Below are 17,652 nucleotides of genomic sequence, written 5' to 3'. Positions count from 1 at the left end.
CATAGATTGGTTGCCTCCCATATGTGCCCTGACTGGGGATTGAAGCCACAACCTAGGTATGTGCCCTGACCAGGAATCAAAACTGTAACCTTCTGGGTGTATGGGAAGACATTCCAACCAACTGAGCCACCCAACCAGGGCAACACATGTTTTTTTGTTTGATTTTTAATAAGCACATTATCGTGGTGATAATTAAGTAGGAAATATTGACAATGTACGAATGGCAGGATAATTGCTGGTGTCAGGAAGGTATGGGATTTAAGTGCATGGGTAAGAGATTTGACTTGGTCTAATAACATAGTTAATTCATAATAACAGGAGAAAAGTAAAATATGGGCAAAAACTCACTTAAAATATAGGATGTGATTGTGGGAGCTTGTGAAGTTCTCTTCTGACTGCTTTAATATTTTCAGTGAAATATTAAGATTACCATCTGATAGTGGGTGAGAATATTGCTGGTTCGAAGAAAGAGGAGTAAGTATGAAATAATGATCTAAGAGAGTGGGAGAAGGAATGGACTATATAAATACATACTTATTGCTAGGATGCATTGAGTTCAAATGAATTTAGTGATTGTTAATTTAAATAAGCATCATGATTATATTTTTCTTTAGTCATATTTGCCAGTATAGGTGCAGACACAGAGTTGTCAGTATGTTGACCCAGAGTAGTCGTTTTATCATGCAAATATACTAACTACTAAGAAAGAGGTGGGGGATGGGGAATAAAAGCAAGGGAAGGTCTATAATGATTGGAAATTAACCTTTGTAAAGAGGGAAGAGAGGGCATCAGCGAGTGAGAAACAATGAAAAGTTGATAAAATCACTGGATTACCCCTCTGAGAAGGATTGTTGAACTTGGGTTATTTCATAAAAGAAGTAATTTGAAAAGAATAGGAGATGGTTGAAGAGTGGGTTGTTTGAAACCAAAATTTTTCTATTCTGAGATTTTTGTTTCTCACTTTTTTCATTATTAAAAATATGCTTATAATTAGCATTTTGTATATAAAGTTTCTTGGCACCTTTAATTTCCATAGCCAGTTGTAAAAAGTAGAACTATTGAATTGTAGAATATTAGTATTTTTAAGTTGTTTGATATGTACTAAGTGAATTTTCTAAAGAATATTTCCGGAGTATATCCTTCTTAGCAGTGAGCTTCCATTTCACTAATACTTTGCCAACACTAGGTACTTCATTCTTGCTCTCATTTTCAGTCTCAGTTTTTCTTTTCTAACTTGGCAGTCAAAAGTCTTTTTTAATAAAAATTTCTAAGTGTACATGTCTGTTGGTATTTCTCTTTGTGATATTCCCTTAGAAGTTTAGAAAATACTCTGTTAGTTCCAGAGGCTGTGATAAAAAAGAAGGATGCTCAAAAATTTGTGAGAAATCAGGCAAAAGACACATTTTAGTAATTAACTTTCCTGTGTATTAGCAATAAACATTTAAAAAATATCTTTGAAAGCATTATATTTAAAGTAAAAATAAAAGCCTCTCTAGGAATAACCTAAATGAAAAATAGGAAGAAAAACTTTGCATACATGCATTTTAAAAAGATGAATAAAAAGTAAAGACAAAAATTACTATATGTTGTATAAACACATGAATTTTTCCACAAAAGACACATTAACAAACCCAGTCAAATTTAATTCCTTGCAATATTCCAGAGAAATAAACAAAATCTAAAGAATAATTGTAAAAATAGACAAAAGTAATAAAATAACATTCATGCCTACCTTTAAAAATGTGAACAGTGTTTATCACTGGACAAGTGTTTGATATATAGTAAGCACTATGCTGTCTCCTTTAATTCTTCTAATATCATTGTAGGTATTATTACTCTAACTTTCTAGATTAGGAAATGGAAAATCTAAGACATTGAATGACGTGCACAGGTGTTAATGGAAGAATGAGGATTTGAAACTAAATCTGCCTAACTTCAAAACCCCATCTAGTCTCTTTACTAATTTGATACACTAATAGTTAAGGCTTGGGGAAGATAAACAAGAGAATATAATGGTGGGGGAACTTAGCACTACCAGATATTAAAGGCATTACAAAGCTATGTAATTACCAAAGTACTGTGATACTGGACCAAAAAAAAGACAAATACTTGAAATTTAATGGGTAATCCTGAAATAGTCTTTACTTAAACTGATAAAGTCTATTATAGTTATCAGTTCATGATGAAGTGGATATCACACAAGTGAGGAATTGATTTTTTTTAAAAGTGGTATTAAGACATTTGGGTAGATGTTTGAGGAAAAATCAGTTTAGAACTTTATAGCAGAATTTTAGAAGACTTAAAGGGGATGGGAAAGGAAATCCAGGTGAATGTTTATTTTATCATTTTAACATTATTTCTGTTGTAACATTAACTTTATTCACTCAGTTGTCTGGTCAAAGGTAACTTTCTATATCTTTTGGGGTAAACAAAAAGTTATAATTTTATTTTAATGAAATATGTTGAGAACATTTTGAGAACTACATTTGTTGCTTTGGATTTTACAGACTTCAGCAGAATTTAATTATTGCTTACTTGTGTAGACCCCCATGCTATTTTGTAGTCTGAGATCACACATTTTAGATAATCTAAATATGTTTTAGCAACTAGAACCAAAAAATTTAATTTGCATAATATCTTTGTAATAATTCTTAAGATTTGTTTTAATTTGTGACCCACTTAATAAGATAAAATAATTCATAGATTTTTTTATTTTCTTGGTCTGAGACTTTATGTTATATTGTAGTATTTACTGGCAAATATTAGATTGAATTGACAGAAGAATTTTTTGAGGAAGACATTTTTAGCAGGAATTTAGAGGAAAAGTAGGGTTGAAAGAAGGCTGGATTGAGTTGTGGAGCAAATTGGTACAAAAAAGTAAGGGGAGTTTTGAAATTAGAGTGATGACAGAATGGAGGGGTAACATTTAGCAGATTCTAACGTGAAGGAGTAATTAACATAGGTGATTAATATGAAATTATATTGGTGATATATGCATAACGATTTTTTTTAATGTAGAGTGTTTTATATTAGTACTTGATGACAGCAATTTGACAGGGTTTTGGGAGTCAGGCTTTGAGCAATTAGGTGAAGATTTTTTAAAATTTGTTTTTACTTTTTGAACTATGAGAAAAATGCTACTAATTGGAGCTTTTAATTTTCTTATATTTAAAACAACTAATGATGAACAATTCATCTGATGAAAACAACTCATTCTTTATATTTTCAGAATGCAACTTGGCATATATAATGCATTACAAATGGAGACGGGTCTAGTTCAAAACTGACAATTTGATATTTATGAGCATGGATATTTAAATTTCTTGCTTATTTGATAGACATTTAAATACACTTTATGTAGATAGGCTTTGTGGGAGATAAATGAGTTATATTCTTTTCTATCTAATGGGGATGTTAAGAGCCATTATGATAGACACAGAAAAGAAAGGGGTTATTTCTGTGTGCACTCTAGAATATACTTAAAATTCAATCACAGCTGGATAATAAATGTGGTCATTTTCTTTGCCACCTATTTCTTACTCTGAGCCTTTAAGAATTTGACAGATGATAATATAATCATTCCTTAGATGTTCTTCTTACTTATAAAAAGTGGTACATTTTTAAGGACTTTGACTTAGGTATCTTTTTTTCTCTCAGGAATGCTTGCAAACAAACCTTTATTTGTTGTTGTTTGTATGTTTTTTCTTTTTTTTTCCCCCAGAGGTTACGCACAGAAAATAGACTTTTAAAACAGCGCATTGAAACACTAGAAAAAGTAAGTAAATGACTATTTACAGAAGCTTCTGTTGAATACATGATATTCTTTTCTGCCTATTTGATATAAAGGCTGAAGAAATCTAGCGTATATGTCTCTGAAGTTCTGGTATTGACTGCTTATCTTACTACTTAATTAAATGACTTGTCATTAGTAATAATTGATTACTAATTCTTGAACTATAAAGTTTTAACTAAGGTTATTATTATAGTAATACTTGTTTTCTTTACATATAATTTCTAAAGTGTATGTTATTTAGAGGTAACTTCATTGAAAATCTATTCTGTATAGTATTTTAAAGATGAGTTGGAAATACTGCCCTGACTTTCTAGCCCAATATTAAATGTGGCAATGATTCATGTAAGATCTAGCTAGGATTTCCTTAAGTTTAGTCAAAGTGACTGACTAATTTCTTATATAAAAATTCAACATGGTTTTTTCAACACAGGGGAATTGTGCTTAAACTTTTGATTCTTAAACTTATTTTGATACCACTTGTTACTTCTTCCTTTTTGTTTTCTATAAAACAACTGGGCAAATGTAGAAATATTGCACTCTTCTTATATTATGCTTTTGACATAATGTCTTTTGCAGTCTTGTTTCTGATGCTATAAGAATGTATTGAATAATAAAAGTATAGTATAAGTGTTTTTGTTTATTTTAGGAAAAACATCTGAATTTACAGTCTTTTGGTGTTTGGGTTTTTTTTTTTAACTAAAGATGAGAGAAAGTAGGTTTAATATCTTTATGATAATGCAAGTATCTTAAAATCTTCCCTGAAGATCTGTAGATCCATATTCAAGAAAACAATAAATAAAAAATGGATAGTTTGCATATTTGTCTTTTGTTTAAAAGTATCGATGGTTTTATGTTAAGTAGCACTGCACAAGGACCAGGATGCTTATTGCCTGTCTATTTTTGTTGTATAATAAATACAGGTTTGTTATATTAATCCAAAATAGTTTTCCTGTATTTCCTTCTTCTTATTAAAGTTGCTTTGATGATAATTCTACTTTTTTGGTGACTGCAAAAAGGTAGAGCTTAGTTGTTTTTAAGGGGTTTTAATTATTTACTTTTTCACTAAATACTCAGTTTACAGTAAAATATGCATCTTCTTCGGTGGTCTTTTATCTTTGTTGTGAGACATTTTCACAGAGAAAGCGTTTCTGTTTCATTGAACTTTCAGAATGACAAAGCTGCTGTTAGGAAAGTATTAAGCTTGGATTTTGATTCTAAAAACGAAATATCTTTTTTACTGGCTTAGACAGCCTGCATGTTTCCTTTAGCACTTAGAATTCTATAAATACATATGTATCCATTAAATCTGCAATGAAAAGTTTACTTAGTTATTGCTAGAGAGTATGACGTTGAGTTCTTTAATTTCATTTGTAATACTTTTCTTGCTTTGGGTCTTTGGAAGTTGGGGTTGCAAAAATTGCTGTCACACTTTGTAAGTGAAATTGCTTACTCAAATTCCTTCTCCCTTTCATTTAAGTGGTTTGACACTATGGCTGACTCTAAAAATAAAAATTTAAAACTTTGTCTAAAAAAGAAGATATTTGCTTGTCCCAAATAATAAAACACCTCCTTAAATTTATGTTTAGTTTCTTCTAGAAGCACATGATTTTCTGCAGTCTATTCTTATTTTAATATGTATCCTTTTAAGGTTTAAGAATTAAAACATTAGTAAAAAGTTAGAATCTACATGTCTATTTTAATTACATGAAAAGTAGGTGGAATTTGGGTATGCTCTGTTTCTTCTTATTCCTGATTTTATCATCTTTATTTTATTTCTTTCTCTTACATTTCTATCTGAATTTTTCCTTTTGTAGGAAAGTGCTTCCTTGGCAGATAGATTGATACAGGTATAGTTATTTTTTGTTTTAAGCATTTTCTCTAACTTCTAAGGAAAGCCTTAAATGTAGAAATTTGTATCTTAATGCATGCAATTTTACATGCATTTTCCCAGAAATAATTTTTGGGTGGTATATATGGGTGTAAACTTATTTTTGATAACAGTGTGTTTATTTTGGTTAATAAGCACCTTTTGCACGTTTTAAAGCTAACCTTATTTTAAAGTATTACAAAATGGCAATCAGTGGATTCTGTGAAATTAACTACTTACTCATTGAAATTTTAGTTTTGCATGTGTAATTCAACAATATTGCATGAATTGAATTTTTATTGACTAAAAGAATAATTGTTCTTAAGATTGTCAGATGAATTTTTCATTTAGTTCCCCAAAATCTGCTGGAGCAATACTGAGCTGCTGGCTAACAATTGCTTAGGCTGTTCTGTTCTCCGAGGTGATTCTTTAAAAATATGTCAAAGTAAATGACTAAACCTCACAAAGGCAGTCTTTCCTGACTCTATCCTAAATTGCTTTACACACACAAAATTATGTCCTAAGGGACAAGTGACAAGAGCCCAGGAGGCTGAGGAAAACTACCTCGTAAAACGGGAACTGGCCACCATCAAACAGCAGAGTGATGAGGCCAGTGCTAAACTGGAGCAGGCTGAGAATACCATCAGGAAGCTCCAGCACCAGCAGCAATGGGTAAGGAGTCTGGTAGTACTTTCCCTCACCTTTCTCATCCCTTTCCTTTAAACCTTTTTTTCAAAAGCACGACTTCTGTGCTTTTGTTATAAATAGCTTTGCTTTCTACTTTAATTAAATTCTTAATCAGATTTTGTTCTGTAATACTTAGTGGTCTTATTGTGGCCTAAATACTCCTCCTTCTAACATTTTTTTTCTGTCTACACAATTTTGTTAAATAGGTAATATTTTCATTTCTTTCATTATGTTCTCAGAGAAATAAGTGATGTATGTCAGTCCTCCTTTTCATGTTTTAGAAATCTATTTCATAGTAGGTATTCTGCCATGGGTAATTTTTAAATCATAATTTCAGCTAGTTTTTGTTAATGGTACAAATGAAATATTACCCAATGTAGAATATATACAATTATCTCATTTAAAGCTTTGATAATGTGGTAACTATGTCTTCTGAAATACTATAGCCTTAACTTCCTACATTAAGACATTAAATTATGGGTTAAGGAATATGCTTACATTTTTTCAAAAGTAGAGAAGTTGTTCAAATGAAAAAGAATGAACTTATAAAAATTATGTTAACTAACTTAGGGTATTAAACAACTACTGACTGTACAGCTATGCTCAGGTATCTTTTGCCATGTAGATATCATTTTCCATTGGCAAATTCAGACTAGTGTGATCTTAATCAAGAATATGAGAGTTGAAAAGAAAAGTCATCTGTAAATCTTTGAAAAGTTATTTCTTGTTTCAGTTTTCTGTTTTCAAGTAGGAGTTAGATTGTAACAGGGTAGGCAGAAAAAAGTGTGTTAAACCTACAGCTGTACAGATTGGGAAGCAAACAATGACTTCAAAGTGGACATTATTTTTATTCAATAAAATTAAGAAGCAATGTCATCTGAGCACAAAAACTAGAAAACTAGAAAAAAAAAGAAAAAATTGAAAATGAAAAAACAAACAACATAAAAAAAAGAATAATATGATTTAAAAAATAAAAAATTAATTATTTTTACTATATTATAGAAGATGGTTAAGAAAAATGAATAGGAGAGTAGTAAAGAATATTGAAAAGACAGGAAATCAAATATTTTGCCCTGCCTTTGTATGAAATGTCAATAATATCAAAGTATAAAAATAGAAAATGCATAATTGGAATTAATTATTAGTAATTAAGCTGAACTTAGTTATTGGTGCAGTATGATTTTGTTATAAGGATAGATAAGTATTTTATTTTCATTAAGCATAAGTTACAGTCATATACATTAGAATCATGAATTATTAGTCTTTTTGCATTGTTTTCCAAATATTGAGACCTCTAGGTAGATATGTATAAAAATTATAGACCGTTAGTTTATAATGAAAAAGTTAAGTGGGCAAGCAGAAACAGAATAAAGTGAAGCTTTTGGAAATTAAGTATAACAAAGAGAATCTTTGTGTTTTTTTTGCAAGGGCAAGATAGACCAGTGTGGGATTAAGATATAACAAGGAGAAAGCAGATTCCTACTTCAGTTCTGTTTCCAATTTTTTCTCACTAAGCAGACATTTTCTTTTGGAATAAACTATAAAACAGATATAACTAAGCAGAGATGCGCAAAAGAGGTGAAAGTAACAGAGCCTTGGTTAAATTCCCAATTTTAAAGCAAAGTGTATATCCCTAGATATTAAATAATATGCAAAATGATCATAGAAATATTATTGCCTTTGAAGGATATTAGGAAATAAGAGATACTAAAGGCTTTAGAGTTGGCAAGTATAGTTATTATATTTAGTAATGGTTAGAGATCTGAAAAGAGAGTCAGTGACCTTGATGGTTTATTAAAAATTCCTAGAACATATGGTTGTGAACAAGTAGAAAGATAACTTTTACTCACTAAAAGGTGATTTACTATGTTTAAGTCATGACAGAATAACTTTGTTACTGTATTATAAGTAAAACTGTGTCATAAGTGCAATTTTACAAGTTATTTGGTATGTTTTCATTATATCTTTCTAATTAAGTAGAGAAATATAGATGAAAGGAGTAAACTTAATTGGTTTTATAGGTGATTAATTATTAATATATTCAGAGGCTGTTCATGTTGAAGTGAAGAGATACCAGAGGTCATTGCCTCCTAAACCTGTGCTTCAACTATTCTAATCATTATTTAATTTTCATATATGAGGTATGTTTCAGAATTGGATAAATGAAGTATTTCAGAAATGTAGCTAATATGTTGGATGATGAATCAAGATTTCAAAATATTTAAACAATCTATTCAGAATGAGAAACTAAAATAAAAGATTATTTCACAAAAATAAATTTATAACTTTGCCTTTAAGTTTAAAATGCAAATCTATATCTCAGTGATTTATATAACAAAGATGTAGAAATTTTAATTAACAGGAAATCAAGAATTAGCCAATAATGTAATATGTTTGCCCTCCTCTCCTCACTGCACCTCCAAATCACAAGTACGGTTTTCCTAAAAGTATAATGATTCAATTCAATTCTAAGTAGCTTGCAGAAAATTTGTAGTGTTGTATTTCATTTGAATACCAAAACTCATGTGAAATTTTTACAGACTATATCCTTGCCAATATAGGAAAGACTGTGAAAGCCCTGGATATTTTTAGACTACACTAAAGAAGACTTTAGAAGAACATGATAGGTATAGTCATTTTCAAGTATTTGAGTGGTAATTTGATGGAAAGTTATTTAGCCTTTTTTTGATATTGCTCCAGAGGGCAGAATTCGCTTAAGATCCAACAACACAAAATTTTATCCATTGGATTTTTGACAAAGAGTATTTGCTTTGCAAGTAGAGAGCATACTGCTAGTATAAAGTAAATATCTATTGCTAAAGGTTTTGATTATAACCTTCATGAATTCTTCAAAACTCTCAAGATAAGGGTTTTAAATCTGTATTCCAGCAGGAAATATTGAATTACAAATATGATCATCCACCACTACTTCCCTCTACTGGCAATACAGATGCTCCTTGACTTATAATGGGGTTATGTCCCATAAAACCATCATAAGTTAAAAATATTGTAAGTCAAAAAATGCATTTAAATACACCTAACCTAACATCATAGTTTAGCCTAGCCTGTCTTAAATGTGCTCAGAACACAATATCCAAAAGACTCTGGTAACACAATAAATTGTAGAGCATCAGTTACTCATTCTCATGATCATGTGATGACTGGGAGCTGTGATTCCCCAGTCTTGTTTTGTTTTGTTTTTTTAAGTTAAAATTCTTTCATCAAATGAACATTAAAGTGTTATTTTTTGACCCAGATTTTTACTTAGCGCTTGTCTTTCCCCTTTTCTTTAAATATAAGTAGCAGCCAATTACATAGTCATGAGAAAGAAAACAATCTGACTATTCTGTACTTATTATCAAGATACCAGGGTTAGTTTGTGCAAACACTTTGTATTTTGCTCAGTTCTGTATGACACTAATGTGACAGTTTTAAAATGGAGCCATGTATTCATTCATTTATTGGAAAAATAATGTGCAAAGTATTGTCCCATTTGCTGAGGGTATAACAGTAAACAAAATACGGTCTACTATTATATGAAATGTATGTTTTCATTGAGGAGAAATATATTACAGAAATATAATTTTAGGTGATGTTAAGGGCTGTGAAGAAAAATAAAGCAGGAGTAAGGTAGTAGTTGTGGTGCTATTTTATTTTAGGTAAGGTAGTAAATTTGACCAGAAACTGAATTATATGAAGAAGGAATCCATTTGAAGATCTAGGGAGGAGCATTCCAGACAAAACATACACCTAATGTAAAAGCCTTGATCAAGGAAGAAGTTTGAGGTGTTCAAGGAAGAGCACAATATATATCTGTAAACTCTAGGGAAACAAAAAATAGGTTGTTTTTTTTTAAAGATATATAAATAAATAGCAAATAGCAGAGATAAAATGGAGTTACTTAAAAATAACCATTTAATCAGGCAGAAAATAAAGAAAAAAGGAACAAGGAATAAATGAAATCAAATAGAAAACTAGCAATATTGTAGGTTTTAATTCAGCCATATCAATTGTTACATTAAATGCAATTATTTTAAACATACCAATTAAAATATTTGATTTAAAGAACAAACAAAACAATACCTGCCTTGACAGGTGTGGTCCAATAAATTGGGTGTCGTCCCTCAAAGTGAAAGGTTGCCAGTTTGGTTCCCAGTCAGGGCATTTCTGAGAGGCAACTGGTTGATGTTTCTCACCCTCTCTTTCTCCTTCCCTTTCCCTCTCTTAAAAAAAAGAGTAAAATCTTTTAAAAAATTAAGTCCTCTCTATAAGAAACTCACTTTATATGCAAAGACTTTGGTAGGTTAAAAATAAAAAGATGTAGTAGCAATGAATAATTGGAAAAGAAAACAAAACAGTTCCACTCACAGTAGCATCCAAAAGAAGAAAGTACCTAGGAATTCATTTAAGAGGATGAAAGACTTATACACTGAAAGTATGAATTATTGTTTATACATTCATCTATTGATGATTGAGTCATTCATCTGTTGATGAAAGAAAGTAAAGAAGACTTAAATGGAAAGCTATCCCATGTTCATGGATGTGAATACTAAGTATTGTTAACATGTCAGTACTATCCAATATGATCTGCAAATTCAATTCTGTCAGCCCTATCAAAATTCAACAGTCTTCTGCAAAAATGTAGTTGCAAGGAGCCCTCAATAGTGGAAATAATCTTGAAAAAGAACAGAGTTGGAGGACTCACATTTCCTGATTTTAAAACTTACTGCAAAGATAGAATAATCAAAACTGTGATACTAGCATGAGGATAGACATATAGAACTTGCTAGTTTTAAATATAATTCATTTATTCAGACAAATAGGTAGAGTAGACATATTGAATAAAAAAGACATATAAGATAGAAATTGAGAGTCCAAGAATAAACTCATACATCTATGGCCAATTGGTTTATTTTAAAGATTTTTATTTATTATTTACTTTTAGAGAGAAGGAAGGTAGGGAGAAAAAGAAGGAAACATCGATGTACAATCAGTTGCCTCTTACACGCCCCCAACTGGGGACCTGATCTACAACCCAGGCATGTGTCCCTGACCAGGAATTGAACCAGTGACTTTTCAGTTTGTGGGATGATGGCCAATCCACTGAGCCACATCAGTCAGGGTTGCCAATTGATTTTTCACAAGGGTTCCAAGACCATTTGATGAGGCAAGAATACTCTCCTTAAAAAATTGTGTTGGGGAAACAATATCCTAATGCAAAAGAATGAACTTGTACTCTTACCATACACTGTATGTGAAAACTAACTCAAAATGAACAGTGATCTAAATAAGTATTTTATGATTTTAACACCAAGAAAACCCTGGAGAAGAGCACAGGGAGTATATCTTCATTACCTCAGAGCTGGCAATAGATTCTTAGATTTGAGTTCTCTGACAACGAAAGTATGAGCAACAGAAGAAAAAACATGATTAAACTGGACTTCATCAAAATTAAAACTTTTTGCCATCAAAGGACATTATCCAGAAAATGAAAAGGCAAGCTACAGAATGCTAGAAAATATTTGCAAATCATGAATTTTACAAGGATTTAGCATCCAGAATATATAAAGAACTCTTAACAAAAAGACAAACAATCCAATTTAAAAATGAGCAAAGGACTTGAATAGACCTTTCACCAAAGAAGGTATATGAGTGGACAAGAAGCATATGAAGACACTCAACATATTTAGTCTTTAGGGAAATGCATTTCAACCGCAATGAAGTGCCAATTTGCATTTACTGAGACGGCTCTAATAAAAGAGGCCAAACACAAAATAAGTGTTGGCAACTTGATGGAGAAATTGGAGCCCTTGTACATTGTTAGTGGAAATATAAAAGGGTCAGCTGCTGTAGATAACAGTTTTGTGGCTCCTCAAAAAATTAAACATAGAATTGCCATATGACCCACATAAATTACCATATGCTCCATAATTCATCTCTTAGATGTAGACCCAAAAGAATGGAAAATTGGTATTCAAACGGGTACGTAGCAACACATTTGCAGTAACATTTACAAAAGAGTAGATACAGCCCAAAAGTCCATCAGTGGAAGAATGGATAAAAAAGCAAGATGAAATATCATTCAGCCATAAAAAATAATGAAGTGCTAATACATGCTGTAGTATGGATGAACCTTCAAAACCTTAAAGTTAAGTGAAAGAATTCAGACGCAATGATCAAAAGATCACAGTATGTGATCTGTATAGTTCCATTTATGTGATACTTCCAGAATAGATAAATCCACAGACAGAATGCAGATTGATGGTTGCCAGGAGATGAGGATGGGTGAAAGGCAAGAAACTGCTTAAAAGGTAAGGGATTACATATTGGACTGGTTGAAATGTTTCAGAACTAGATAGAATTGGTGGTTGCCAACATTCTGAATATACTAATGCCACTGAATTGTTCACTTTAAAATGGTTATTTGAATTTTGCCACAATAAGTTGTTTTTTAAAAAAAGACTAAAGAAGTGAAGGTTTAAGGCTCAAGGAAACAACAAATTTAGTTTGAATAATTGCAGTAGAAGTGCTGGAACCCATTAGTAAAGGTCAGGGTGGGACTAGAGTGGGCTAGCTTGTAGGACACACCTGAGAGGATTAAAAAAACCCGGGGCTGGGATTAGGCATGTCTTAATCAGAGTTGTGGTTTGCATTTAGACTGAAGGAAGAAGGCAAAGTAAAACAGAGGTCAGTGGTGGCAACTGGAGAAGTGACCTAAAACAAGTTGTCAGACCAATGACCTCTAAGGAACTATCGATAGCCCAAGGCCAAGAAGTTTAAGACATACAAGAAACAAGAATTTGAAATACCAGGGGCTTAGAGGACTAATGGGAGAACAGCTTAGGCAAGTGTTGATTGTGGGGCTATTATCCACAGCTACAATTTAACATGATTTGGGAGGATGTGATATTTGGATAGGCTAGCTCCATTAATGTGCCAGAGTAGAGCAGACATGGTATTTGTTTTTTGCTTTTTTAATGTTTCTCTACCTAGAAATAAGGTTGTTTACAGAATCTCAGTGAATCTGAGGTCATCTCAGTTATAAAAGTTAGGAGTAACAGAGTCCCAAGTAGATTGTTACGTGGATATTGGAAATGTAGACAGCATAATATTATAGCTAATGAGGGTGACTCTACTCTGCAGTGAATTTCCAGGAGTGAAGGATCAAGGGGGGGGTCTGCCTGTAACTGTTGGGCACAATGTACTAACTACACTGGGAGGAAAAATGTAAAAAGATGAAAAAGATATACCATGAAAACACTAAACTAAAGAAAACTGGAGTTCCTATATTATTGTCAGATAAAGTTGACTTCAAAACAAAGGATAGTTCCAGGAATAGAGGGACATTTAATGATAGTAATTGGGTCAGTTCACTAAGAAGACATAACAATCTTATTTAGAATTGTATGTATTTAGGAATATATGTCTCCAAACATATGTATGTGTAATAGAGCAGCATGAAACTGAACTGATAGAAGTGTAAGGTGAAGCAGACCTTTAATAACCCTTTCTCGGTAACTGATTAAACAAGTAGGAGAAAAATCAGTATGGATATAGCATTGAATGCTTATATTAGGAAAGAAGGTAAGTTTCAAACCAATAATCTAAGTTTCTGCCTTAAGAAACTAGACATATAAGAGCAAATTCAACCTAAAGCAAGTGGAAGGAAGAAATAATAAAAAGAGTAAAATAATTGAAATTAAAACAATACAAAACTAAAATAGAGAAAAATCTCAGAAAAGCCAGTTATTTGAAATGATTAATAAAGTGGCTGCACCTTTGTCTAGACTGACTGACGAGATGGGATGACACTGACTCTTACAGATGGAGCCAAGTTGTCTTGTCTCATTCTGAATTTGATTTCTTCCTCATAGTGTCATATTTTCTGTAAACCTGATTCAGTTAAACATTTCTAACATTTAGATGATAGATGATGTTGTGAACTTTATTTTGCTTTGAATCAGGAAGCACATAAGTTGTTCTTACTATTTAGTGATGCTGAGTTTGATTACCATGCTAAGTTTGGTTACTGGAGACTGTTTCCCTTGTAAAGGTATGGTTTCTTCTTTGCAACTATTAAGTAATCTGTTGGGAAATATCTTTGTACCAAATAAATATCCTGTCCTCTATTCATTGATGTTTTATTTAATGGTTTTAACATCCACTGATTGGATTTCCAAAATGGTGATTTTCCTATTTTCTCATTTTTTCTACACTTATTAGCTAGTACTTTTCTGTAAAAAGATCTTTCTCTGTTTTCCCCTTTAATCTCTCTCTTACTTACAATGAACTCTTCATATCACTCCAGATTCATGGACTTTTTGTTTGTTTAATTTTTTGTATAATTTTTAATGGTTTTGGTGCTGTTAGTACAATAATATGCCATAGTTTTTTTTTTTTTACAGTAATATAGCAAACTTTTCCAAAGCAGTTTTTAAAAGGTAAATTTTATTTTTAATTAATTTTAGGTATTGATGTTTTTTATAAAGCATTTCTGCTGTACGGTTATTGAGTAATTGTCTTTAACAAAAGATTGATTTTATTTTATGTTGGACCATGATAGTTTGTACCTGATATTGTTGGTTTTTAAAAATGGTTGAGTTAATTTATTATTGAATTTAGTATTTAGTAAATTTTGTATACACTAAATATATGCGTACGCTAAATAAATATATATACACTAGTATTTAGTATGCATTATATACATTAAATGCTAAGTAAATGTTAAATTTTAAATTAAATAAATATTAAACTAAGCATAAGATGAATCAAGCATTAGATTAAACTGTCCCTTTAAGTATTTATTTTACATGTTCCATGTCAGTTTTTCCAGGAAGCCTATAGAAGTAGGAATGATACAATAAATGATCCAAAAATGTCATACAGTTGCCTCTCCTGACTCTGTCCCTTTTGAGTGTTTTATATTGGACAGTTTTTCCTGATTAGATCACCTGTCTTAGAATCTTGCTTGATCTGTTTAAAAGCTTTTTGCCTCCACATGACTGCTTATCATTCCAGTACCCTGAATAAACAGTTTTGTCCAGCAGTTCGTTGGCTAGGATCAGCATAAAGAATAAGGACTCGTAACAGTTAAAGCTGTCTAATGCTGAAATGATTGCCTTTCGAAGTTCTTGGGACCTTTGTACTAGGAAGTACTTAAGGGGAGGCTAGACAAGATTTCTTCTGACCTTCCTTTTGTTTCCTGTAATTCTAGTGGAAATTAGGAAAGAATTGTGTGATACTTTTAAGTACCAAGGATTTGATATGAAAAATAAAATCTAATCTTAGATTGAGCTCATGAATAAACTTTATTAAACTAAAAACTATCTGTTAGTGGAAGTTGTGAAATCTTTTAGATAATTTAATTTAGAAAATGTGTTTGTTCGGCAGCATTTAGGAATTGCCCTACACCTGATTTAACTAGTGGTTTTCTTTTTCTTTATGAATATTGAAGTTAATGTTTAACATCCCTTCCTGTGTTATAACACTGCTTTAGCTCTACTTTAGTGGCACTTAAAGAAAAAGCCATTTGATTTGTAATGTATTGTAAACTGATATGTCTTTCTAAAAATCCAAAATGGAGTGATGACTTTACAATTTCAGAGTTTGGTAAACTCTTAGGCTGTTGGTCAATATGCCTATAAATATGGACACAGGTTTTATTCCAAGACTAATTTTGACCTTAGTCTAAGATTAGATGTTTTACATTCATACATAGTTATTTTTTCTTTTCAGTTTAAAATAATAAATGAGGGTTCACTATAATGGTAGTAATTGTTTTAACATTTTTCAGCATTAAAAAAATCTTGCAGTTAAGATAAACTTACATCTTAAAGGATATATGTAATTTTTCAGATGTTGGAAAGAAATTATTTTAAAATGATGTAGCAAATTTTTAAAAAATTCAGTATGGCAAATCTTTTAATAATACATCCATTCTGCCTGGAATTTTTTAAAAGACTATTTGGAGCATGTAGTAGGGAGGATTACAGACCTTTTGGGGGGATCATATGCTGAGAGGGAGAGCAAGATCTAACTTTTTATTTAATTTTTTTCTGTTGTAATTTTGTCTTGTGGTATAGAAACCTATTCTGGACTACTTGCCTTGTGTAATCGTAGTTTTTTTAGGTGCTTTAAATGTGACATTAGAAATGTACCATATTTCCACATTATTATGAATTTCATTTTTGAAACAAATGAATTTTTTATGTTATTTTTGCCACATTCATTTCCCACTCCCCATATTTAATATAAAATGTATAATTGAGGGGTTTTGTTATTGTTGTTTTTAAAACCAAAAGTTGACTAACTTATTCAATAAACACTGTTTGCTCACCTACTATGAAAAGCACAGATTTGTTCTGACAGTACAGTAGTAAATCAGTCATTCAAACTATCCCTAGCATTGCTTGTATAATGTATATAGCGATAGAATTTTAAAAAAATAATTGCATAGTTAATTATTTAATTAGTGTTGTAAAAAATGCCACAAAGTAGAATACTGGGTTTCATGAAATGTATGAGTTCCTGAAGAGGGCATACAATTGTCAGGTCTTAAACTTTAGTTGCTTAATGTATAATTAAATTTAGAGACCATCAATACATCTGTATAGACCATCCTTTTTCCAATTTGGATTTTTTTTTTTTTTTTACTTAATGATACAAGAAACCTTTTTAACTACAAATATTTGCTGCTCACTGTATCACTCACAGGTCCTTCAAACATTGATTTTGAGAATTGATTCTTTTTTTTTTACTCAAGACACAAGCAAGATTACTAAGGGCTTTCTAGCTTATCTTTACCTTTGTAACTTCTGCAAACCAGAAAAGCACATGGGATTGAAAAGCAGAACTCCACCTAGTAAAAAATTTTTTTTCTGTCAATTTCATTAGAATGGCATTGCTGATATCACAGGAACATTAAGAGAGTCATTGACAAAAGTGAACTTGATGTAAGTGTAGAGAAATCATTATTTATAGCCTTTTAAATAAATTACCCCTTGCTGAGTTATCAGCCATCCTAATTGTGACAGTTGTCATCTGGTAAAACAAATTGAATATTTGTCCAAGTTACTAATTTGAATGTGAAATACAGTGGTACCTTGGTACTCGTTAATTTGTTCTGGAACTTGTGACGAGTGAAATCGATGGGTACCAAACAATGGAGCATTTTCTCTTGCGGGGTGGTATTGTGACTCATACAAGTTCTAGCAAGGGCAACGGGTCCTGAGCAAGCGCCGAGTGCTGAAACATCTTTTTCTTGTCAAAATGTGATGAGTGCAGGGTTTGATGAATTCTGAAGCCG

The 17,652-nt window shown here is 31.4% G+C and overlaps 1 protein-coding gene across 2 annotated transcripts in view; it reads left to right on the top strand.

Annotated features, from left to right (window-relative positions):
- Positions 1 to 17,652, top strand: part of EVI5 (ecotropic viral integration site 5) — a 203,065-nt gene that overhangs the window by 85,391 nt on the left and 100,022 nt on the right. Inside the window, exons 11-13 of one of the 2 annotated variants that reach the window (XM_090269735.1) lie at positions 3,722 to 3,775; positions 5,608 to 5,640; positions 6,186 to 6,332. In XM_090269735.1, coding sequence (XP_090125861.1) covers positions 3,722 to 3,775; positions 5,608 to 5,640; positions 6,186 to 6,332 — 234 coding nt within the window. The remainder of the gene's footprint in view (positions 1 to 3,721; positions 3,776 to 5,607; positions 5,641 to 6,185; positions 6,333 to 17,652) is intronic. The other variant, XM_090269736.1, reaches the window with a different exon arrangement.

The sequence above is a fragment of the Furipterus horrens genome, unplaced genomic scaffold, assembly GCF_987537825.1.
Source record: "Furipterus horrens unplaced genomic scaffold, mFurHor1.1.pri manual_scaffold_3, whole genome shotgun sequence".
NCBI classification, from domain to species: domain Eukaryota; kingdom Metazoa; phylum Chordata; class Mammalia; order Chiroptera; family Furipteridae; genus Furipterus; species Furipterus horrens.
This window is presented reverse-complemented; position numbering and strand designations above follow the sequence as displayed.